Source organism: Hippocampus bargibanti, linkage group LG04 (genome assembly GCF_051943395.1).
Source record: "Hippocampus bargibanti isolate YZ-2025 linkage group LG04, ASM5194339v1, whole genome shotgun sequence".
Lineage (NCBI taxonomy): Eukaryota > Metazoa > Chordata > Actinopteri > Syngnathiformes > Syngnathidae > Hippocampus > Hippocampus bargibanti.
In genome coordinates, this window is record NC_142737.1 from 30,224,359 (window position 1) to 30,249,675 (window position 25,317).

General features: G+C 44.6%; 1 protein-coding gene across 16 annotated transcripts in view; it reads left to right on the forward strand.

The window, feature by feature from the left end:
- Nucleotides 1-25,317, forward strand: part of rad17 (RAD17 checkpoint clamp loader component) — a 108,425-nt gene that overhangs the window by 2,642 nt on the left and 80,466 nt on the right. For 9 of the 16 annotated variants that reach the window (XM_088995078.1, XM_088995077.1, XM_088995089.1 and 6 more), the window contains exons 3-8: nt 5,340-5,480; nt 5,627-5,701; nt 6,136-6,274; nt 8,211-8,347; nt 10,593-10,645; nt 15,496-15,621. In XM_088995078.1, coding sequence (XP_088851204.1) covers nt 5,340-5,480; nt 5,627-5,701; nt 6,136-6,274; nt 8,211-8,347; nt 10,593-10,645; nt 15,496-15,621 — 671 coding nt within the window. Of the gene's footprint in view, nt 1-5,320; nt 5,481-5,626; nt 5,702-6,135; nt 6,275-8,210; nt 8,348-10,592; nt 10,646-15,495; nt 15,622-25,317 lie in introns of all 16 variants that reach the window. The other 7 variants (XM_088995087.1, XM_088995086.1, XM_088995085.1 and 4 more) reach the window with 3 other exon arrangements.

The window sequence follows — 25,317 nt, forward strand, 5'->3', positions numbered from 1 at the left end:
CTCCAGCCTCACACGGGGAAAGTTGCGAACGATATGGCGTCAATCAAACGACGGTTAGCAGTGTCCACAAGTAGTCCGTGAGCACATAAAAAATCTGCGCCGATTTTCATGACTGTGATCGAGGCAACAATAAAGTTCCACTTGAATTCCTGTCCGTGGAAGCGCACAGTCACCGACCTGGAGCCAAAGTTGGCAATGGCCGAGCCGTTAGCTGCGCACAGGGGATGCCTGCATCCACCTGCCGTCTTTTCCGCGGTGGTGGGCTTCAGCAGGCTTACTTGTGATCCGCTGTCCTCAAGGAAACGTCTTCCTGACGAGGAGTCCGTAATGAAAGGCAGCGCGCTTTCGCTGCCGGCGCCCATGGCTGCTACTGGGTGCCGGCGTTGGGAGTTTCACGGAGCCTTGTGGTGGCACGGGGATACTCGGCGTCGAGCCTTGCCGCCAAACAGCTGATGGAAAAAACAGATGGTCTTCCCGCGCCGCTTCTCCGATACCACTCCTTCCACGATAGTCGGATCGATACTCGATGCACCTTCACCGAGGGGTTTGGCCGTCACGCTTTGCACGGCGAACCGCCGTCTCGCCAGAAGCGCTCGATCCGCTTCTTCAGCCAAACCTTGATAGTCGCCGGTGGCTAAGCACGTCGAGTTAGCTAGCATGGCGCGCGCTGAGGCGGAGGCTTCCTCATCCTAACTTAACAGCGACAGCATTTTGTCCATGAGATCCACTGCTGATCCGTCACCGAGTGTGGGAAGGGAAAGAAGCCTGTCTGCTCTCTCAGAGGCCGATTACGTGAACTGTCTGAGCAGCAGGTGTTTGAGCGCCGCATATTTATCTCTCTGTGGAGGTGCGCGTAAGAGCGACAGCACACGACGAGTAGTCTGCTCGTTGAGAGACGCCACGACCGGATAATACTTCGGCTCATCTGTCGTAATACCACGTAGGTGGAAAAGCGCTTCCACATGCTGGAACCACAAAGCCGGATCGCAGTGCCCGAACTCGGGCAGCCTCGCTGCTGAGGCGGCCGCTGCGAGTTGGAGCATTGGTCGTGACGACATGGCCTAGGAAGATGCCTTTTCATCGGTTGACAGAACATTTTAAACGTCGGGGTCACCAGTGTAGCCGATGAGGAAGGAGCACACAAGACTGAACGTGGACATGTACTTATTCCAACGGCTAACAAGTGGATCTCACTCAAATAGAAAATGCAGTGAAATATATGTAACATAAACCCGCCCCCTACTGTGCTGCTGGGTGAGATGCCTGGTCCTAGTGCCCGCTACAATATACTCATTATTCCAAATGTTAGCGTAATAACGCGGAATTATTGAACTCACTCAAAAAGAGAGAAGATGTCTCTTGTTTTTTGTTGCAAGGTGAATAGGACAGCCTGAGTACAGCTCTCATTTATTCTAATCGGTCATCGGACACACCTTTCTTTCTTTTTATTAACATCAGTGATTGGCCTTGATAGATTTCGCAAGCAGTCCTTTCTGTATAGTAATTACCTCACATCACACATGAATAATTTAATACCAACATTGAATGTATAATTAGTTGAATGATTAAATGTAGACGTGAAAGAAGAACTGTGAATGTGATTACATGCATGATGACATGTATGAGTATTCCTATATTATAATTGTGAGCATATATTCAATAACAGCTTTGCATTTGTATTCAAAGCACAAGTTTTCTTCATTCTTCTTATTTTTCTTTTGGCTTTTCCCTTTAGGGATCGCCCCAGCGAATCTGTGTCCTCCATCTATCTCGGTTTTGTGCATCCTCTTCTCTCACACCAGCTACCATCATGTCCTCTTTGACAACATCCATGAACCTCCTCTTTAGTGTTTTTCTTTCTGTCTCCTGCCTGGCAATTCAAGGCTCAGCATCCTTCTTCTGATAGAGTAACTCTCTCTCCTCTGGACATGTCCAAACCATCTCAGTCTGGCCTCTCTGACTTTCTCTCCAAAGCCTCTAATGTGAGTTGTACCGCTAATACACTCATTCCTGATCCTATCCAACCTGGTCGCTCACAAAGCAAACCTCACCATCTTCATCTCTGCTACCTCCAGCTCTGCTTCCTGTCTTTTCTTCAGTGGCACTGTCTCCAGTCCAAACATTACCACCGTGTTTTTTTCCTTTCATCCTAGCGGAAACCCTTCTATCACACATCACACCTGACATTTTCTCCAGCCGTTACAGCCTGCCTGGACATACTTTTTCACCTCTTTTACACACTTTCCATTGCTCTTGACAGTTGACCCCAAGTACTTAAAATCCTCCACCTTCTTTATCTCTTCTCCCAGGAGCATCACTCTTGTACTTGGGTCCCTCTCATTCACACACATATATTCCGTCTTGCTGCGAGTCATCTTCATTCCTCACCTTTCCAGGGCATACCTCCATCGCTCGTTTCTCCCCCACCTGTTACCTGCTCTCGCTACAGATCACAATGTCTAATTTATAGCAGATTCTTTACTTACAGACAGTGTATGTGTTCAAATACCTGACATGTTTCGGCGTATACTTCCGCCTTCGTCAGAGTGTCACGGATGTTGTTGTTACGCGCCATTTTCAGCTGGTGTTGCTTTGAGGGCGTGACCTACCTGTCAGATCTGACAGGCAAGCCACGCCCCCCGCTGTCCGCTCGTCCCTCCAGGATACTGCTCCAGGTAGTAGAGAGCATGTAAGCTCCCTCATCCCTGTTGATGGTGGTTGGTCCTCGCTTCCGGATTTCAATGGCCTCCCTGATCCAGCGCTGATGTTTGTTTTCTTCGGTGTGGATGACTCTGGCCTCCTCCCAGTCCATGATGTGATTTTTTTGATGTGGTCCGTGATGGCAGATTTATGGTGCTCCTGTTGTGCTTGTTCTTTTATTGCTCGTGTTTGTATTGTTGCTGTCTCCTTGTCGCACTCCTTCTTGTGCTCTTTTTTTCTTGTATTGAAACTCTTTCCTGTCTCCCGGATGTATGATTTATAGCATGACTTGCATGGGATTTCATATATTGAGTTGCATTTATTTTCCGGGTGTGTTTTGTCCTTTGGGTGTACCAAGATCTGTCGGAGAGTTGTGTGTGGTTTGACCGGTGTGTTTCTGTTGTGTTTCCTCAGTGCTCTTTGTATGCGTTCTGTGATCCCTCTCATGTATGGCAATGTTACCATTGCACTTTGTTCTTGTTTGTTTGCTTTTTCTTTCTCCCCTGTCTTGTGTTGTTTTTGTTTTTGACCTGCTCTCTGCCCCACTGAGGATATTGGCATTTTTGTAGTGCGTGTTGTATATATTTTTCCTCCTATGTCCTGTCCTCTGGGTCCATGATCATTGTGGTGCGTTCATGTAATGTTCTGACGACTGACAACTTATGAATAGTGGGGTGTTCAGATGTCCAAAGGAGATATTGGTCAGTATGTGTGCGTTTCCTGTGTACTTTTATTTTGACGACCCCGTTGTCTGTGTGGTGTATGTTCTAGTCCAAGAAGGCGATGGATTGGTTTATTTCCTCTTCATGGGTGAACTTGATACTGCCTGTAGTGTCTATGGAGTTGAGGTGTTCCGTAAGCTGTTGTGTATGTCCTGTTTTGATTTTTTTCCAGAATGTCGTCCACATATCGTTTCCATAGTGTTGGTTTGTATGTTTCCGGGGCAGTTGAAAGCCCTTTCTGTTCCAGGTCCTCCATGAAGAACCCACACATGATGGCAGAGAGTGGGTCCCCCATGGTGAACCCTTCTTTTTGTCTGTATATGGTGTTTCTGAATTGGAAATATGTGGATGTGGCAATGGACTGAAGTAGCTGGGTTATGTCATGTGCTGTTAGATTTGTGCGTTTTTTGAGTGTCCTGTCTGCTTTGAGTCAGTCCTGTACTATCTGAATAGTGGCTTTGGTGGGTGTTTTGGTGAAAAGTGAGATGACGTCATGTGATATGAACATTTCGTCTTTCTGTACTTTTATGATGGCGAGTTCTGTAGCGAGTTGCTTTGAGTTCTCGCAATGTTGGTCCGTGTGTCCCAGTAATGGTTTTATTATTTCTGATTTTGAGATACTGCTCCAGGTAGTAGAGAGCTTGTAAGCTCCCTCATCCCTGTAAGTATATAAGAAAAGGCATATTGATATATATAGCTGTATTGCATCAACAAGGTGGCTGTGCTATTTACAGTACAAGAGTCCACATTTTTTTTTCACATGTGATTGTTAAGAAGCCTGACAGCAGTTCGTAGAAACGAGCGGCGGTACCTCTCTTTCTTGCAGCGCGGGTGAAATAGTCTCTGGCTGAAGGTGCTACCCAGTGCTGTCAGGGTGGGCTGGAGGTCGTGGGAGGTGTTGTCCATCATAGCTTTTATTATAGCTATCATCAGAGTGGCTGCCTTTCCAGCAGCTCATGTATTTTGTTTTTCTACTTTCATTCCTTTCATCACTTTGCTGCTGTGAAATGTAAATTTCTTCACTGTGAGACTAATAAAGGCAAATCCAATCCAAATCCAATCCAATCTAGCATCATAGCTAGCATCCGTCTGTTGCACACCTCCTCCAAAGAGTCCAACGAGCAGCCGTGGACAGAACTGGCCCTCTTGACCAGGCCCCCCAGTCTTTTTCTGTCCCGTGTGGTGATGCTGCCTGACCAACAGACAATTCCATAGTGGATGGCTGAAGCATCCACAGAGTCATAGAAAGTCTTCAGGAGTGACCCCTCTCAAATATATTGTTTTACTCATTTGTTTCAGATATACTGTAACTACTTTCTGTATAAAAATAATGTGTTGTTCAGTTTTTTTTTCAAACTTCAGTCTTGAAAAAGAGGGGGTCATCTTATAATCAGGGTAGTCTTATAGGTCATTTAAATATTGTTGGCATGTGGGAGAAAACCGGTACTCACAAAACCAATGCAGGCACGAGGAGATCATGCAAACTCCAAACAAGAAGATTAGGAAAGAAGCGCATAAAACCACAAGCTTCGCACAGTGACTCGGATGTGGCAACCATCCTTCCACCGTGCCACTTTATAATATTAATTATTAGTAGTAATATTGAAAGAAAAGATAACATTGGTGTCAAGTTCACCAAATAGACATTTATTAAATTTAAAACAAAAAAGAGGATGACACACTCTGGTGGTCTTTTCATCTCAAGAGGAGAACTTTATTTGCCCGGTACAAGTTGTCAATCACTAATTCGACAACTACTCTACTTATTGGGTTCAGAGAAATCTGATGACATACAATGTTCGCATCTGATAACACACAATGTATGCGTTTTGTAAGACACAGACAGACAGGTGTCTGTCTGCAAATGTGTCCTTACATTCCCTATCCATGGTCTTCAGGCTCCTCTCTCCGTCGCAGGTGAGCAAGGTCCTTTATTGGTGGTTCGCAGTCTGCAGACAAGTCGCCCATTTGAGGTCATGTCCAAGTTGGCCCCTTCCAAATAACTCCATCTTGTACACTCATGTATCACAGGCAGTCAATCATTCCAACAATAATATGGTGAATACATGTTTGAATACATCACTATCACAGCAAATGAATAGTAACTTCTAAAATAACTTGAGAATTAACTGAGAATTTTTACCCGGAGTATACATGATCTGCAACCTGTTAGCTTGTAATGTTTACTGTGTCTTTTTACATAGGTTGATTTAGCTGTTCACAAGAAGAAGGTCGAAGAAGTGCAGAATTGGCTGAAAGTCCATACTGACGGATCAAAGGTATCAGTTTAGGTTGTCATTTTGACTGACTTCCTCATTTTGATTTGCAAAAACATAAAAATAATAAACTCGTTGTTTTTCATTTTAGTTTTATAGACTACGGTGATTTGTATATTTTTCTTAATGTTCATAAAAAATATTTTATTGTAGTTTTCAGAATGGTTCAAGTGGCGCAAAATGTTTTATGAAGGATGTTTTCATTCATTTCAGGCAAATTGATCCATTTAATCCATTTAATTGATTCTGTCCTGTAATTCGATCTATATTTCTCCTTTTGCGGGCGGGCAGGCGTGTGTGTGTGTGTGTGTGTGCCTGCGTGTGTGCGCATGTGCGTGCGCATGTGTGTGCGTGTGCCCGTCTGTGTGTGTGCATGCTCGCGCACAGTACCAATGTGCGTGTAGACATGGTCACACATGGCCCATTCTTCCTCGCAGGGTGGGATCTTGCTGCTAACAGGACCGTCAGGATGTGGAAAGACAGCTACAATCCAGGTTTTGTCCATCGAATTGGGCCTAAGAATTCAAGAGTGGACCAATCCACCGAAACTGGATTTGTACACCAACAGTCACCAAGGTGAGGATAATATTCTATAATCTAGAGTTCTCTGTCGCTGCTGTTCCCTAATTCATTTAAAGATGTTTCTTTAATATCAAAAGTCAACATGCTAATGTACAAGTGGCAATTTTTTGTGTGTATAAAAATAAAAACCAATATAAATAAAAAATAAATAAAACCTTTTTTATGAATGTTAAATTTATGAGAATTTAACCTTGGCATACAAACTTTTTCGGGATACACACGGAGCGCCACAATGAGTAGCGTGTCGTTCGCGAACAAGCCTGTTCTCCTAACAAGGAAATTGGAGCGGATTTTTCTTTTGTCCTCTATTCCCCACCCCCAGCCTTAAAGCTGCACGTGATTGGTCAAGAACGCAGAAGTGGGGAGGGGGGTTTACAGACAGAGAGAGAGTGCGGCCATTCTCCATAAAAGAAAATGACAGCCGACTTGTTTTGTGTCCTCTATTCCCCCGCCCCCAGTCTTCGGTTAAAGCCATGTGATTGGTCAAGAACGCAGCAGTGAGGGGAGGTGGTTTAATCATTAAAGATACAGGAAGACGACAGAGAGTGAGAAAATGGATAGAAAACAGTGACATTTGGACTCATTTCAACGTTGATAGTTCAAAGGCCACTCCATTCCATCAAGCTATCAACGACAATCACAAAGGTAAATAAAATGACTTTATTATACTGTGCAGTTTATTTCTTTGATTATAACACCATAACACATTTATTATACATGAAATAAAGTATATTTTGTGTAGGTTTAAGGCTTACAAAGTAGAAAATTATGTTTTATGGGTTCCTGGGAAATGATTACTCTCATTTTAATGGTTTCCTATGGGAAATTAATCTTTGGAATACACACTTTTCGTCTTACACACTCTGTCTGGGAACCAATTAAGTTCGTAAGCCAAGGTATCACTGTATTCATTTTCATAGCAACACATGAATAATGAACTCTCGAGTTATCAACATGGCTTCTTCATGCGATAGATGAGTGGATCGGTAAGAATGATATTGATCAAAAAATGTTCTGTCATAATGTCATTTCTTTCATCTTTGGTCACTCAAGGTACTTTAATTATTAGTGGCTCATGTTTGCAGCGTTCGCAGGGTCTTGACACACTGAAATAAGGCATGTATCTGTGCCTTATCAATATTTGTAATTGGACATCCCTGAATAACTGGAAACAAATTCTGACTTTTATTGAAATTGATTTTACAATTTAATTTTGTTAGTTCAATATAAATTCCTCTCTAAATACAGTGAGACCTCAACTTACGAACTTAATTGGTTCTCAGACAGAGTGTGTAAGGCGAAAAGTGTATCTCCAAAAAAGATTTCCCATAGGAAACCATTAAAATGGGAATAATCCGTTCCCGGGTTTCCATAAAATATACTTTTCAACTAAATACGCCTTAAAACTACACACAACATACCTTATTCTATGTATAATAAATGTGCTATTGTATTGTAATGAAAGAAATACACTGCATTGTATCATAAAGTCACTTTATTTACATTTGTGATGGCTTGATTTATGGCTTGATGGAATGGCGTTGGAGGTCGAAGGTCAAAGGGAATTGCTGTTTGGAAAGAGAGGCGCATTACATGAGGACTGTAATTAAAGAAATAAACTGTGCTGTAAAATAAAGTTTTATTTACCTTTTTGATGGTACTTGATGGCTTATGGAAGGAGAGTCACCTTCCATATGGACTGTTGGTAATTTAACCTCTGGTGCTGTTCGGTCGTGTGCTTCCGCCGAAGATCACTCCGCCAGCCGTGGTGGGTGTGTATTATGAAAATAATGCTTATTATAAGGTTTAATTTTCATAAATTTGATGTTTGTAAGATGAAAAGTTTGCAAGATAAGGTGTTTGTAAGTTGAGGTCTCACTGTATCTCTCAACACTGATTTCTCTGTATGCCTGTGTCTATTATCTGATAGAAAGGACAACAAACAGTTTATCCAGTACCTCGCAGTCATCCCAATTTCAAGAATTTCTTCTAAGGGCCAACAAGTATAACTGCCTAAAGTTGGTGGGAGATAACAGATCTACAGACATAAACCTCATTTTGGTTAAGGTAGGTGCAGAAAAAAATTGTGTACGTACGTGTGTATTTGTGTGTGTGTGTGTGTGTGTGTGTGTGTGTGTGTGTGTGTGTGTGTGTGTGTGTGTGTGTGTGTGTGTGTGTGTGTGTGTGTGTGTGTGTGTGTGCTGGATGGGGGTGGGGGGGGGGTGTGCGTGTGTGTAAAATCGTGGAACTTTGAAATTCCTGTGAGGATGGGGACAAAGAAAAAATTAACTGCGAGCAAAAGACCGCAGGATTTCTGCACCAATTGAAAAGTTCTGAGAGAACTTCAATTGTGTTAGTCGTAACGACCAAGAGACTTCATATTCACATTTGAACTAATAGATTTGAGAAAATCAACAGGCAGCCATGGCGAGTTCTGTTTAATATTGTCTTGGCTTCTCACATGCTTGTGAGCAGCCGTGGCCACACAGTTTTAACTAAAACTGATTCTGTCTGTCAACAGTGTCATCAAGAAGGTAAGCTAAGTGTCAGTAAGAGAATATCACTGCAGGATATCAATATGGCTCAAGTCACCAATGGAATCATAAATGCCAGCGATTTCATCTAACACTGTCTTGTGATAATTGGGAAGCCATGCTCAAGTAATTGTGAGCACTTAGCGAAAACTGTTGAAAACAATTACCCTAGCCGACATTACCTAAAGATGGGGAAAATATATTTTTTATTGTCCATAAAAAGTCAAAATTGTAATTCACGCAAAAAGCAGAATAGAGAAGCACATCTGGCATCAACATACTACACAAGCAAGAAGCAAAGAACCACAATGATGTGAATGTGTTGGTCCAATCTAGTGATGAGGAGATGTGAGACAATGTCTTTTTGTCAATGGATGCTACAGCTTCGTGTTTGCTTTCAACATTTAGCTTGTAGTAGACGTACAAATTCCACCATGACGTCCCTGATCCACTGCTGACATGGATGCTTTGATCCTCTCCTCTTTCAACTAGAACTGCTTCATGTCATCACAAAGAGGGTACAGCAAGTCCTGAAGAATGAATGACTCTGTGTCTTTGTGTTGTCATATTTGTTATTTTTTCAATTTTTTTTTTCCCAAGATGGAGTCGCGTGAACACGCAGCGGCTCCCCTCTCCCGGCAAATTGGCGTTTTCATGTTTATGTTTGTTAAAGTAATTATAAGTGCCTTGCATGCTGGGTCCGATAGGACAGTAATTTCATCTGTGCTGTATGTCATGCATATTAGCATATTTGACAATAAAGCTGACTTTGACTTTTGATGGGGTATGCTGTCAATCGGAAGGAGTCCTGTCGTAGGCCATAGGAAGCTGATCAGCACTGGCTGGCCTAGGGTTTAGGAGGTAAGAATGAAGGCATGCCAGGAGTTCTGTGAAATTATGGAGTGTGGCTTTTGCACAGCTTTGAAGAAATTCTGGTGCAGCATCTGACATCTCTGGGTTAAAAGGGGAGCAGTGCACCATCAACCCTATCTATAGGGGAGGTGTGTCCTGGTGACCTTGACTCGGGTAGTTGTGAATCTGGCATTTTTGATAGGCACCTATAGAACAGAGTTCTATTTAAGGAGGCTTCAGATGAAGGTCTATCAGGGTGTTGAATTTTCTGTATCAGTTGGGTCACTATGGTTTTCGTTATGAAACTGTGAGAGGCTCCAATTTGGGGACAACACTATTTACGTCTCTGCTCATGTGGCACCCAAGATATATATCTCTAATTGTTAATTTGTTTGTAAATATGCTCTTGATTGTCTTGGTTGACAGTGTTATTGTCACGTTCTGGTTGGTGACCAACCGGTGGCACTGTCAGCCCCGCCTGCAGTTGCACAGTTGTCGGTTGTTTCAATCAGTGGCAGTTAAAAGGACTCCCGGTATGACCATTCAGTTTCTGGTTATTGTTTGTTTCACCCTGTCAGGTTTGTTTAATCTTGTCATTGTTTTACTCGTGGTTTTGTTTGCTACTTTGTTGTTTGAGATTTTGTTCCTGCTGACTTTATTTAATACATTCTGTCAAATTGATGAAAAGACTTCTTCAGCCGTCATCTGTATTTCAAAGAAGTACAGATGACGGCAGAAGAAACCTTTTCATCGATGGACCACTCCTGTGCGACTGAGAGCTTACACAGACTTTCTGTCAAATACACCCTGCTCCGCCCTCCTGCCTGCTTTTTTGGGATCCACAACCACCATCACCACCTTACAAATCGTGACAGTTATGGATTTTTGTTATACACTATTTATTTAGCCGTACATTTTTTTCACAGGAATTCCCAAACCAGTTTTACTGCAGTCCTTGCGTTCTCCATGATATTCTGAGGTAAGTGCAGATCAATGTTCTGCTGCTTTCTTTCCATTTTGAAAAACAGGGTGCACACATCCCGTTTGCCACATGGTTAGTGGTGAGTTAAAATGGATCTGTTCAGGAATACACAAAACGACATTTGCAGCTCCTCCTGACCTTGCACAGATTCCAACGTCATGACACTTGCAACTCCAAAATGGAGCTTTCGACAGTAATTTTTAGACAAAAACTAATCTTCACTTTGGAGGTGACAACAAAAGTTTCTGGAGGTTTGTAAATATTATATAATCATGTTTGTAATATTATGAGACATCAGAATCAGATTAATCTTTATTGGCTAAGTATGTAGAACACATAAGGATTTGTCTCTGGTAGAACGCGCTTTCACGGCGACGAGTCTGCAGCTGGATCTCCGGTGCTGCCGACATAACCGAGAGCTAAACACGAGATCTTCAAGTTCCATGGAATCACAGTCTCCCAGGACATGTATTGGGAGATCAATACCAACCTGAGAAAGGCCAACCAAGGATGTACTTCCTGAGACTGTTGAAGAAGCATGGCCTGACAAATGAGGTTCTGCAACAGTTCTACACAGCTTTCATCAAATCCATCCGGTGTTCTTCCATCACGGTTCGGTTTGTAGGCCGGCACAAAAATAGACAAATCTGACTTCAATGGACAGTTAGGACAGCGGACAAAAATCATTGGTATTGCCCGACCCCACTACCGGGGACTTGCACACTTCAAGAACCAAGACAATGACACGGAAAAATCGTACTGCACCTCTGCACCCTGCCCATCACATTTTCCAGCTACTCCCCTCAGGCAGGCCGACTGATCCTCACACACTGAATCCAACAGCCTCTTCCCTCTCGCCATGAACTCCCCAAACAGCAACCCAAATCTGTGATGTGGCTCTTTGAAATTTAACACAACCCTTTGAACAGCATCCCATTGTAGTCATTGGAGCTCCAGCTCTGTCCTCATTGAACCAACGTCACCTATCCAGTGACATGCGGTGAGGTTCATGGCTGGTGAGGCACTGACGTCATCACAGTCAGATTTACAAACATATGAACTCTACAGAGTATCTTATTCACCATTTGATTGGCAACAGTTAATGTGTTCTGTTTAAAATGTCATGTCAGCATTCTTCATATATACAAACTAGCATAGAAAAAATAATTTTAAAAAACTTTATCGTGTTACCTTTTACTTATAAATGAAGTCTTTGCGCCACTCTTTCTGTAGAAAGGCATCGATAACTTCTTTGTAGAAGCCTTCCTTATCTTTCTTCAGTTTTAAAAGTATGTCTCAATGGAGATCACTGCCAGTGAAGAAAGTTGTCCTTAACCAGTCCTGTTCCGACTGTATGTTGTCAGTCTTTTCAGTGCTGAGAATGACCACTCCACTGATGCTGTTGCAGCTGGAACAGTGAGCACAAGCTGGAGCAACTTTGTCGCCTTAGGAATAGTTTCAATGAGATCCTTCTGGGCTAAAAAGCTGAGAAGTTGTCCAGGAGATTTACATCCATCCCTCACCATTTGAGAGCTATACAGTTCGGTGTAGGTCTTCCTTTAATTATTATCTCGTGCTTCGATTCAAAGTCGAGTTTAGAAAATTCTTTCAATTTCGATATGTAATCATCCATTCTGAAAATAAGGCCAATCAACACAAAAAATGACTGAATGGTTGCACTTAACTTGCTAACTGTCTACTGTAGCTTGTTGTCACTAATTATATTATTCTGCTCCCAAGGAGTCGCAAGAAGAATCCCTGGAATCACCAGCACCCCCTGTCATGAGGCAGGAGAACTGTGTGCCTCACCTGTGCACACATTTTTGATCAAAATAAAATAAACACTGTAGTACAGTGTTTATAATGTACTGTGACTGTACATTATATACATCAGCTCATATACTAAACGTGTTCGAACACTTTAATAGCGATATGCAGAGGGACAGCAATGCGGTCTCACTGTTGGTTGGTTCACTGCAAGCCAGCACAGTTCGCATAGTTACTGCGCAAGCCATGGTGACGCTCAGCCCGCTGCTGCCTCACCGCTCGTCTCAACTTAGTATTTGAACGGTAAATGTGAACATTCAGCGATTTAGAAAGAAAAATGAAAAAAATGTGGTTAAATGGAAAATAACTTTAAAGTACAAATCACTAAATAAATATAACTGCTTAATTTATTTTTTCATTTGATTTTGTCCATGATGACAGGTGAGGCACTGCCTCACCTGCCTCCCCCGACTTCACGTCGCTCACGGTCATCTGCGTAGTTGTGCACTGGTTCCACTACAAATACAGCGACTGATCACTTTAAAGTTGTTCAAAGTTTTTTCCGCACCAACTGTACAACTGTTATTGGATTGGATTTACCTTTATTAGTCTTGCAGTGGAGAAATGTATATTTCACAGGAGAAAAATTGTGAAAGGAAGGTGAAAGGGATGAAGTAGGAAAACACAATACAGGAGCTGCTGGAAAGGCACTCTCACGGCCATCTTGAAGCCAAAAGAACAAAAAATAGATTAGAATAGATTAAAAATAGAATAGAAAAATTATATTAAATAAATAATATGACTACACAAAAGAAATATGACAACACAAGCCAGTCATTCATTCTTAAGCACTTTCTGTACCCTCTTTGTTACAGAAGCAGTTCTTGATGAAAAATGAGATGATCAAAGCACCCTTTTCACCAGTTGATTAGGGACGTCATGATGGAATGTGCATGTGTACTACAAGCTAAATGTTGAAAGCAAACACGAAGTTGTAGCATCCATTTACCAAAGAGACTGTCCCACGTAAATCCGCTTCAATTCCAAGCTGCAACAGTTCCACATACGCATCGGCGCTGTGCGCTGACGCTTCTTGCTCTTCAAGCCATGCATCCATCCAGCCACAGGCCATCCAACAGCACCGACTTTTCCGCTGAACAGAGCGGTGCTGTGAAGATGCTGCCCATTACAGGCGCAAAAAAACACAATGGCCCCAGAGCTGTCCAGCGATGACATCGACATTCCTCCCATTCAAAAACAGTACTGACATATATGTGCTGCCGAAAAGGCACAACCACTCAGCACAGTCTCCTTCTTAATGAATGCCGTGGCCAAAAATGCTGAAAAACAATCCATATCAGTTCCACACGACGCACAACAACGCAAAGTGACAAAAGAAAACACAAAAACAACACAAAAAAAGCAAGGCTCATGAGAGCACTTGCTGACGTCTGCCATCTCGTCGCCATATCGGACTGCATCCATCGGATTTTATTCTCACACTGATCCTTTTTGCTCTGCTTGATACTTTGCATGTTGTCTCACAGTTGTTCCTGGCAGGTACCACTTACATTAAGGAATGCCCTTCCATATTTATTTGTCATGTCTTTGTTTATGATAATACTCGTGCAACATGTTCTGCCAGAGACAAATTGCTTGTGTGTTCTCCATACTTGGCCAATACAGATGATTCTGATTTTGACATCAAGCTATATGCCTCGAACGGACATGCCATTGACTTCCTGATTCATCTCATATGAATAAACAGCAAGGTGGTACAAGTCATGGCATGTACCACCGACCAATCAAAAGTAGATGACTGAATATAACAGTGGGTGGAAAAGTTTGTAAATAAATTCAGCACAAATCTTGCTATGGTGGATCACATCAGACAAAAACCCTTAGTGCAGGCAAAGAAGCCATGGAGATGGTGCAGCATATCCCATGTGTAAGATGCTGGCACACATGGTAGCAGAATTAGGGTACCATAACTCAATATGTACTGTATTGTATTGCACAGACCCTCCTGGCATTCGTGTTACGAACAATGGTACATACGAACATTTTTGCGGGTATGTTGAACATTTTCGGGCAGAGATGCTGTAAGTTAGATTTGAAATTTGCGTGCCTCTTTCTGGGGGGTCTCCACTGTGCTTCACGCACACAGACACATTGGAGGTTTCAAGGGCTGGATGTTTACGCAACGGACATCAAGGCTGACAATCGGCATACGGCTATGCTAAAGAAATGCCAACCAGTTCAGGGCCATCCGCCAAGATCGCTTGCGATTGCCTGGCAAGAGTATGTGGGCGGGAGGAAATCCCTCTTCCCAGTTGACACTCCAAAAAGGAGGCAACAAGCTCACTTGCGATTGGCTACGTAGAGTATGTGGGCGGGGAGGAAATCCTTCTTCCCAGTTGAGGCTCTGAGGAGGAGGCGATGCATAACAAAAAGTAATGGCTGCTGGCACGTAATTACTGAATTACGTGCCTGCAGGTTCAGTAATGGTTTACTGGAGACCCAAGGATATATGTTGTCGTACTACGGTTGGTGTGACTTTATTTTAAGACTGTTAGAGTGTCTGTGTTTTATATTTGCCCGTTCAGTGTTTGACTTAAAGGACAACCGACACCATTTTTTTTTGTTTCGTAACTGACATCAGATAAATGTTTTATAGCATCTAAAATGCCCCAAACACCAATAAAAATGACTTAAAGTGTCCCAAAACTACTTCAAAATGACCTCGGAAATGGCAGGTTTCAGAAGGTCCCACCCCCTTGTTTATGACCTCACGCCAGGACGTCTTGCCTTGCTCTAGAATCAAAACAATGGCTTCAGATTCGGAGAAGATGCTTTCTTGTTACTCATCCAGTTATGAATATGATTCAAATAGTTCTGAAGAGGAAAGCATAAATGTTTGCAATCGATTAAAGTGGTCCTTCCGTATCATTTTGAGGCGTCCAGACTCCAATATAGCTCGCAGAAAAGATGAAATGAAGGTATTTTTCCCAATTAACAATATTTCATAAATGACTATTTTCATGTATAGGTTGCGCTAATTCATGTGCCATTTCTTCAAGGTGCTTTGTGAAGACCAGTCGATGCCCCATGGTGTTCATTGTGTCCAACAGCCCAAATGCAGACAGTAGCTCAAGATTCCTTTTTCCCAGAGAACTCATGGAGGAGCTGCACATCAGGAACATCAGGTTACATGAAATACACTATCAATCAGCAATATATACAGCGCCATGATAAAGTATTTTCTCCCTTCTTGATGTGTATATTCACATCACACGTCACAGTTTATCCAACCAATATTAATATCACACCTATAAGGGAGGTCCCTTATAGGACAACCAACACCATTTTTTTGTTTCCTAACTGACATCAGAATTTTTTTTATAGCATCTAAAATACCCAAAACACACAGGCTGATATCTTTAGTCAAATGAAAAACACCAATAAAAATGACTAAGTGTCCCAAAACTACTTCAAAATGAAACCGGAATTGGCCATTTTCAGAAGGTCCCACCCCTTTGTTCGTGACGTCACGCCAAAACGTCTTGCCTTGCTCGAGAATCAAACAATGGCTTCAGATTCGGAGAAGATGCTTTCTTGTTTCTCAAGAGGTTTCAAGGCCATATTCAAGATTCTGGGGCTTTAGCAAACCACTGCCAATGCCATTATCGTAGAATGGAGAAATCTTCAAACAGCAAAAAATAATTCAAGAGTGTCATGACAACTCATCCACGAGGTTGTAAACGAACCAAGAATAACATCCAAAGAACTCCAGACTTTGCTGACCTCAGTTCAGATCAGTTAAGAAAGATACTAGCCAAAAATGCTACCTATCTATGGGAGAGTTTACAGGCTAAAAATATTCACGTCCAAAAAAGAGGACAAAGGCTCATGACACATTTGCCAAAAAACAAATGATGGTAATACGCCATTCATGCAAGAGAACATCTTCACAAATAATACATGAACACAAACCCCTTGGAATACTTTCCTGGTATTGCCTGGTAGCTCAATAGTTGACTGACTCTAGAGTAAGGCGCATTGCAGTAATCGAGCCGAGATGTGACAAAGGCATGAATTACTCCTTCAAGGTGCTCATTAGAAAGGAGAGTTTTTTTTTAGCCAGCTGCCAACGATAAAAGAAGCTGGATTTAACTACAGCTCCAATTTGTCGGTCAAGTTAAGAGTCACTGTCCAGTTTAAGACCCAAGTTTGAAACAGTTGACTTCAGATAAGGAGCCAGGGCCCCAAGTCTACAGGATGAGATGTACAGACAAGGCCCACTGGGACCAAACAGTATCACTTCTGTCTTCTTTTTATTGAAGTTCATTGAAGTATTTTTACAATAGGTCCAGCTGTAACAAAGCTCTTTACCCAAGAGTTAACATAAAGTACTGCGGTTTTGCCGTAAAAACTACGATTGTCATTATCCCATTCCGGGTTATGGGTTAAGAATGAAAATTACGGTTTAAAACAAATAAATAATAAAAACAATGAGTAAAAAAAATCTTAAAAATAATAAATAATCAACGTTCATTCAAAACACTAGAACAGGCGATCGTCACGGTGCTAGCTGTTAGCTTCCTTTGGATGAATTTCGCATGTGCATGGTAGGGGTCTATCCAGGAATCCAGAGAGATGTCTCATTCCTGGAATCGAGATTCAAAAGTTAGCATCGTTCTTATCATTGTCATGTAATGGTATCTGCCGGAGAAAAATCAACAAAAAGTTTGAAAAGTAAAAGAAAACTACAGTCATTTGTTAACCAATACTCCCAATTATTTGCTGGAATGATACTCTGGTCAAGAAAAGGTTAAAATTGCGAGAACTGCAGTGTGTGTCGGCAAGAGTTTTCGATCCAACATGGATGAATCAGCAACATGAAAGACCACACAGGAACCAAGAAACACAAGTCCAAGGAGGTACTTGGGAAGAATTTACCGTAGTGTTTTTTGCAGCCGACAAAGCTCCTGTGATGCTTGGATCAAAGAAAGAGATTGCATCATATAACAATAAAATCTCACCATCTACCTACATTGCAGGTAAGCTTTCTTTCAAGTTTTTTTTTTGTAAGCTAATGAATAATTACAAACATCTTACCCAATCAATCATGTTATTAAACTACCTATTTTCTTCTGTGCTGATGATTTGTGTGCCATAATATGAATTATAAATATTTTTTCATATCTGTTTACATGTTGTTCCTGTCACCTCATACACTTGGCTGGACAGAAAGGAGCCAAACAATTGCCTGTAAAGCTGGATGACCTGCTCATAGATATCTTCTACGAGCTGGAGAAGAGCAGTAAACGGAAATAAGCCCTCACAGCAATTCAGGTAGAGCTGTAACATGTCTATACAGGTAGCATACGAGTTACGGCCGGGTTCCGTTCGGAAAAAACGGTCGTAAGTCAAACGGTCGTAATTCAAAAAGCAATCAAAATGGCAGAGGCGAGGTTTATATGACAGAATTGTATACTGATGGGTTTATCATCGAATTACCCCAACATCTCCCCCCTGACGGACATATCTAACATCGGTGGAGGTGAACAGAAAGAAGAAAGAAAAAAGAAAATAAAATCACAAAATAGAACAATCACAATGGAAACAATTTCAAATTAAATCATGTCATCGCTACAACAGTCAAATATTCATGGCATCCTGGATGGTGATCACCAGGATGACGAGGAGGAACAAAATTGTTTGTAGCATTTGTCGCAAGCAGCCCCCAGGGTGTGGTACGGATGAGCTGGTGACTGGGAAAAGGTGTGTGATCTGACGCCGCTCCAGTGACGTGCATCGGGAATCTTCTTGACGAACGGTTTCCTCGCGAATCCAGACAAAGCTTGTGGCTGCTAGCAGCTCCGCAACCGGTCCATCCCACGTTGGCGTGGCCCACGTCATCTTCTTCAGACCGCAGCTCCGTCCTGTGGAGAACAAAAGAAGACTTGTGCCAGGTCACATGTCGAAAAGATGGTTTCATTCTTCACATCACACTTTCTTGGTGTTTCTTTCCCTATCAAAGTCTGTCTCATCATTTAGGTTCTGCAATGCATTCTCTCACAGAAATGGCAGTAAGTTATTGTTAGATGTTAGTTGGTTAGTATATGTTAGTGGTTAGTTAGTCTGCATTTCTGGAGGGCACCGCTTTCTTGGGGAATGACGTTGCAAACAACATCACCAAAAGTGAAAATTTTGGCAATGATGATCTGAGCTATCGTCAGTGCCCCCTGTTGAGACATGAAGTCTCTATTTGCCAACTGGGAACGTGTTTGTGTGGAACACGATTCGTCTTTGACATTGCACAGATTATCAATTTGTATAAAACCATTTGTCAATCATTGTTCCGAAATTTTGGAGACCAAATTTTGGCATGATGCCACATTGCTTGGGTGGAGGACAGCCTTCCACAATTCTTTAGCACAAGTTGACATGGTCAGCAACATTATGGCAATCTGCGTAAATGGTCATCATACTCGCCTTTTGTCATTCAGTTGGAGGGCACGAGTTGGCAGTCAGTTTCGCTTCTGCATAGGACATCCATCGCACAACCCAGCTCCATCTCCGGCCACCCTGGCATGGACTCCCTAGGAGCTCTCCTGAAGAATCTCCTTCTCCCAATTCTGAAAGAACCTGGTTAGCATGGAAAACCCTATACAATATATCTGAGTCCACCTGAAACTCTGACTGACATCGGTGCCCACTCAACTCATTTGCCAATTTCATTCTTACCGGTGAGAAATTTCTTTAATGTGCACTGCATCCAATTCATAATAATAATGATAATTCACAATGAAATCAATCTTGACAGGTTATCCTGCACTTTTAGTCGCAACTATAAATTACTTTTGAACTGACAAATGTCATCACTATACGCAAAGGTAGCCATAAGATAAATTAGCATTTGCGGCTGTCTTAATAAACATTGGATTTCCATCATCGCATCTCCAACGGCGAACATTTTTTATACGATCAAGCCTAATTGTAACAATTCGTTGCTCGCTAGATGGTTGGATGAGAAATATGTGCAATAAAAATTGTCATGCATTTGAATAAATGCAACACATTATGCTTTTGGAAATCAAAACTATTATCAATAGGGGCTTGGTCATTGATCCCAAATCATCAGTTGGGTGTGTCAACTCTAGTTGTACAGGTGCATCCACCAGCCGTTGCGGCCTCTCCTTTGTTGGATCTCCTATGACAATTGAAGCAGAGATTAAATTTTGTTTCCAAAGACATCAAAAATCAAAATTCAGTTCGGATGATACTACGAGTGTGATTCTGCAGCGTCTGCCTAGAAAATCACAGGATGGGTGGATGCAAATGGCTTGTGCATCCCACAGTTGATCAATGGACGGGACCTCCACCTGGCCCTCCTGGGTGGGGGAACAGAGGTGGCTGATAGCCACAGGCGGACATGAACGGGGACCGACCTGTGGCTGTGGAGACCAGGGTGTTGTGGGTGTACTCTACCCATGGTAAGTGGAGGGCTCACGACGCAGGACTGTGCAGGCACACGCACCGGAGGGCCGCCTCCAGGTCCTGGTTCTTCCTCTCCGTCTGGCCGTTGGTCTGGGGATGGTATCCAGACGACAGGCTCGCCGACGCCCCGAGGGACCGACATCACGTCCTTCCTGTGTTCCGGCCACCAGAACCCCTGTGCGATGAGTTGGATCGCCCTGTTGACCCCTGGGTGACAGGCTACTTTGGAGGTGTGTCCCCAGAGTAACACCTCAGTGTGTAGCGCGGGGGGACGAACAGGCGATCCACCGGGCAACCCCTTGGGATGGGGTTGCTCCCCTGGGCTTCCTGGACCTTCCTCTCAACCTCCCGCCGCAGGGCTCCCAGGATATGTTGGCGATGGTTTCGTCCTTCTCTGCCGGCTCGTGGATGCGAGATAGGGCGTCAGGCTTGGTATTCTGCGACCCTGGGCAGTAGGTGAGAGAGAAGTTAAACCGTGTGAGGAAGAGTGCCCATCGGGCCTGCCGAGAGTTGAGTCTCTTGGCCGACCGGATGGCAGCCAGGTTCTTGTGGTCGGTATAAACGGTGAAGGGGTGTTTGGCCCACTCAAGCCAGTGTCTCCACTCTTGCAGCGCCAGGATGACCGCCAACAGTTCCCGGTTGCCTACGTCGTAGTTGGCTTCTGCGGGGCTGAGCCGGCAGGAGAAGAAGGCTCATGGGCGAAGTTTCTGGTCAGTTGGGGAGCGCTGGGACAGGACAGCCCCCACTCCGGACTCGGATGCGTCGACCTTGACAGTGAATGCGAGGTCAGGGTCAGGATGAAGTAGGACTGGGGGATTGGAAAAGGCTTGGCGTAGGCGGGTGAACGCCCCCTCCGCTTTGGGTGTCCACCTGAAGGGGACCTTGTTGGATGTGAGATTAGTGAGGGGGAGTGCCTTCTGACTATAACCGCGGACAAAGCGGCGGTACAAATTGGCAAACCCCAGAAACCGTTGGAGCTGCTTGCGCGTCTTCGGGGTGGGCCACTTACCACCTCTTTGGTCTTGCCGGGGTCGGCCCTGAGCTGCCCCTGCTCCACAACGAACCCCAGAAAAGACAGAGAGCAGACATGGAACTCGCACTTCTCTGCCTTCACGTAAAGCCGGTTTTGCAGGAGCCGCTCCAGGACCCGTCAGACGTGCTGCCGGTTTTGTTCTGCCGATTTAGAAAAAAATACGTATGTCATCCAAATAGACAAAGACAAACACCTAGATAAAGTCCCTGAGCACATCATTGATGAGGTTCTGGAGTACGGCGGGAGCGTTGGTGAGTCCGAACGGCATCATCAAATATTCAAAATGACCTAAGGGAGTCTTGAATGCGGTTTTCCACTCGTCCCCTTCTTTGATGCGAATCAAGTGATAAGCACTTCGCAGGTCGAGTTTGGAGAAGATGGTAGCCGATTGGAGCGGCGCGAAGGCTGAATCCATGAGGGGGAGAGGGTATTTATTGCGGATGGTGATGTCGTTCAGACCCCGATAATCGACGCACGGACCCATTTTTCTTGTCGATAAAGAAGAACCCTGCGCTGAGCGGAGAACGCGAGGGTCGAATGAGTCCCACCGCGAGGGAAGAATCTATATGTGCTCAGGGCTTCCCTTTCCAGTTGTGAAATATGGTAAAGTCTGGAGTCCGGTAACGGAGCCCCTAGCTGTAGTTCGATGGCGCAGTCATATGGTCGGTGGGGCGGAAGGGATTGCGCACTGTCCTTGCTGAACACCTCCCGCAGGTCGTGGTAGCAACATGGCACGCCCTTGAGGCAGATCACCTCGGGCGGGCCATCGCGGGAGGGGTCTCGCCCTGCCGTCGCCGACCGCAGGCAGTTAGCGTAGCAGTAGTGGCTCCAGCCCTGTATGGTGGGTGTGGTCGTCCTGGGCCGGCTTCCGGGTTCGTTGGACCGCTGGCTGCTCTGCTCCCTCTGCCTCTCCAGAAGACAGTGATCCAGGCCGATGACAACGTCGTTCAGATCGTTGAGGGTGGTGCCAGCGTCACGGGTGGTAAACTCGTCCTTGAGAGCGGCGCTCAATCCGCGACGAAACACTCCCCTCAGTGCTCGGTCGTTGTAGCCACTGCCAGCGGCCTGGATGCGGAAGGTGACTGAGTATTCCGCGGCCGAGCGGGACCCTTGGACGCAGTCGAGGAGTCGCCCCTCTGCCTCGACTTCCGTCACTGGATGGTGGAAGCCACGAAGTCCGGGTACCAGGCACACAGCTCCGTCCGGGACTCCCGGACAGCCAACACCCAGGTCTCAGCCTGGCCCGTGTGCAGGCTGGTGATGAAGGCTACCTTAGCCTCATCGCTAACGCAGGCATATGGTTGTTGCTCGAACACGAGCACGCACCGCATTAAAAACTGAGCGCAGCGCCCGGTTTCGCCTGCGTAGCATGAGGGGTGAAGTAGCTGTGGCTCGCGCCTATCCACGGGCGGGGATGAAGGGGCCGTGATGGTGGCGTGGCGTGTCTCTACCTCTTTTAAACGTTGAGCCAGCGTGGACGTAATATGGCGGACCTCCGGGATAGCCTTGGCCAGCTGGCTCGAATGCTCCTCCTCTTGGGCAAGGGCGGCGATGAATCTGTCTCCACCGGCGGGATCCATAGGTGGTTGGAGTATTATGTCACGTCCACTCGGGGTGTAGTGACAAGACTTGAGGGACGACGGAAGGAGGTAAGGGTAATACTCTGACAACGACCGTACGGAAGGTGTGGCTTTTATAGCCAGAAGGCACAATTAAGGGAATGGGGAACAGGTGCGTGAGCCGGGTGAGTCGGGAAGGGAGGGGCCGTCTGAGAGGAGCAGCGGAAGAGAGACGGGAGGGGAGGGGCGCGCTCCTGATGGCGACGAAGATGTGACAACACGGACAGGCGGCTCCTCCAAACGGCCCGCCCTCAGCCGACCCCTCTCTGTCCCCCCTTGGCAACACCGTGGCACTACATCGCTAGCAAAGCTGACCACGCTCTCGTGTTGGTGAATGCATTAATGTTACGGTAATCTACCGTCGATTGCAGCTGCAATTAAACACAAAAAGAACACATCATCGCTCTAATCAAATTAATAAATTAATCTTCAGTCCTCGCACCCGAGCTTCCAGAACCTCATCCCTTCTGAAGAATCTCTTCTGGAACTTTCCCGGTCTAACAATTCGACTGCCGGAGGCGCGGAAGCAGACATTATTTCGACCCAAAATGGCGTCAATCAGTCACGTACGAAAACTTTGCGTATAGGTTAGAATTAGGATGGTCCGCCTTGACCCGATTGAAATTCGGATTACAAAATTGAGACACGCATATTAACCGCGTGTCGAATTACTTTTGGCCGAAATAATTCCACAATACGGCGGCCCGGTAGCCGAGTAGTTAGCACACCGGCTTCACAGTGCAGAGGTCACCGGGTCGCGTCCCGGTCCGGCCTCCCTGTGTGGAGTTTGCATGTTCTCCCCGGACCCGCGTGGATTTTCTCTGGTGTCCTCCCACACTCCAAAAACATGCATGGCAGGCAGATTGACCACTCCAAATTGTCCCTAGGTGTGAGTGTGAGAGTGACTGTTGTATGTCTTTGTGTGCCCTGCGATTGGCTGGCAACCAATTCAGGGTGTCCCCCGCCTCGTGCCCGAAGACAGCTGAGATAGGCTCCAGCAACCCCCGCGACCCTAATGAGGAAGAAACGGTACGGAAAATGAGATGAGATGAGAGAATTCCACAATACATTCACCCAACATAGCTGCAACATAGCGAACTAGAAAGGGAGAGCATTTATACGTTGCGCACAATGTGTGACGCGATAGGATGTGACGTAATGTAGATGTGACATGTAAAGGAAGGCAGGATATGACGTATCAAGAAGTCCAAATGTAAACAAAGATTCTAAAGCAATATTTAGAGATGTTTGTATCGCGAATTACCCCAACAATACGATGTAAATCTGTTGTTTTTAAAGAACATTTTCTATTGAATACTATTGTACACCAAACTGCTTAAAGTTAAATTATAAATCTTATCACTTTTAGTGTCATTTTTATCATTTTATATTTCTTATTATCCATTATTATTACTGTGTTGTTCTGCTGACCCAAATACGCACGGCCTCCCACGCATACGCGCTGTTGAAAAATCACTCTCCCTGCTAACTGAGAAGTCACTAGAGGTCGCCCAACACACAAACTTGAACTTAAACGGACGGCGAAGGAAAAAAGTCTCAAAGAGGCGGTGGCGGCATGGGCCCGACACGGCATTCTCGTCGCGCTGATCCCGAGGGCCTGAGCGCCGACCCGCCTCGACTTTCGTCCTGGCCGACGTTGGAGGACCCTCTTCCCGAGCGCGATGCCCCCACCGGTGCATTTGTGACAGGTAGCGCAACACCATCACGCACTTGGCTGGCCAAAATTGTCGTACGCATTTGTGACGGCGACCCGCCTCGGCTTACGCCCTGGCTGGCGTCCGCGGACCCTTGACCCGAGCGCCGACGTCCACCCGCCTTGGCGTCGATGGACACTCCCCCCGCCGGTGCCATCACAAAATTGTTATACGCGTTTGTGAAGAAACTTATTTTGTATCCTCATTTTCTGCAATGCTGTAATATTCTCTTTTAAGATAAATGAGGCATGCTGAATGTTGATGCGCATCTGGCAACGCAGCCACAACGCCACATTTGGTCCTTTGACAGCGATAAAATATAATTCATATACAATGCTGAGAAAAGCGGTTGCTCTCTGTGCTCCGGCAAATAAACATCCTACATGTTCAATCTAAACAAGAAGGACCATCTCGAGTCTTTATTCGACCAAATGCATCGCAAATACGCTGCAGATCTCAACAGCGTTGCCGGGCTGCCACCGTAGCGGTCCCAGCCGTAGAATTAAGAAAAAAAGTTATGGTGAGTGGTCAGAACTCGCACTGGTCATATTGAACCATCATTTTTAATACATTGCAATATATCAGCCCTGGGGCACAAAACACTAAGGTGACCATAACTCATTCACTAAGGTTACCTTAGTGTAATGTTCATGTAATAGAGCTAATGTTGCTTTGTGGAACAGGCCCCTGTTGTATATTGAAAATTTTAAATTAAAAGTAAGATGAACAGTTGAATTTATTGCATATGGTATATTCATGTTGACCATTTCTTTCATATCACGCTTTGTACATTTACTCACTATAAAGCTAAAATACATGCACATTTTTTCTCAAATGCAGTTATTCATTTAGCTTTTAATTATTTTCAAACATTTCATTCCATTTCATCCATAGTGGCAAATGTACGACTGAGTTCTGCTTGCTAAATCTCTTGTTCTGATTGTTTCACCTCTAATTTCAGGAGGAGGAAGGTGTGGATTGTGGCTAAATCTCTGCTGGTCATGTACCACATTAATGCTGACTGTGAGTGCA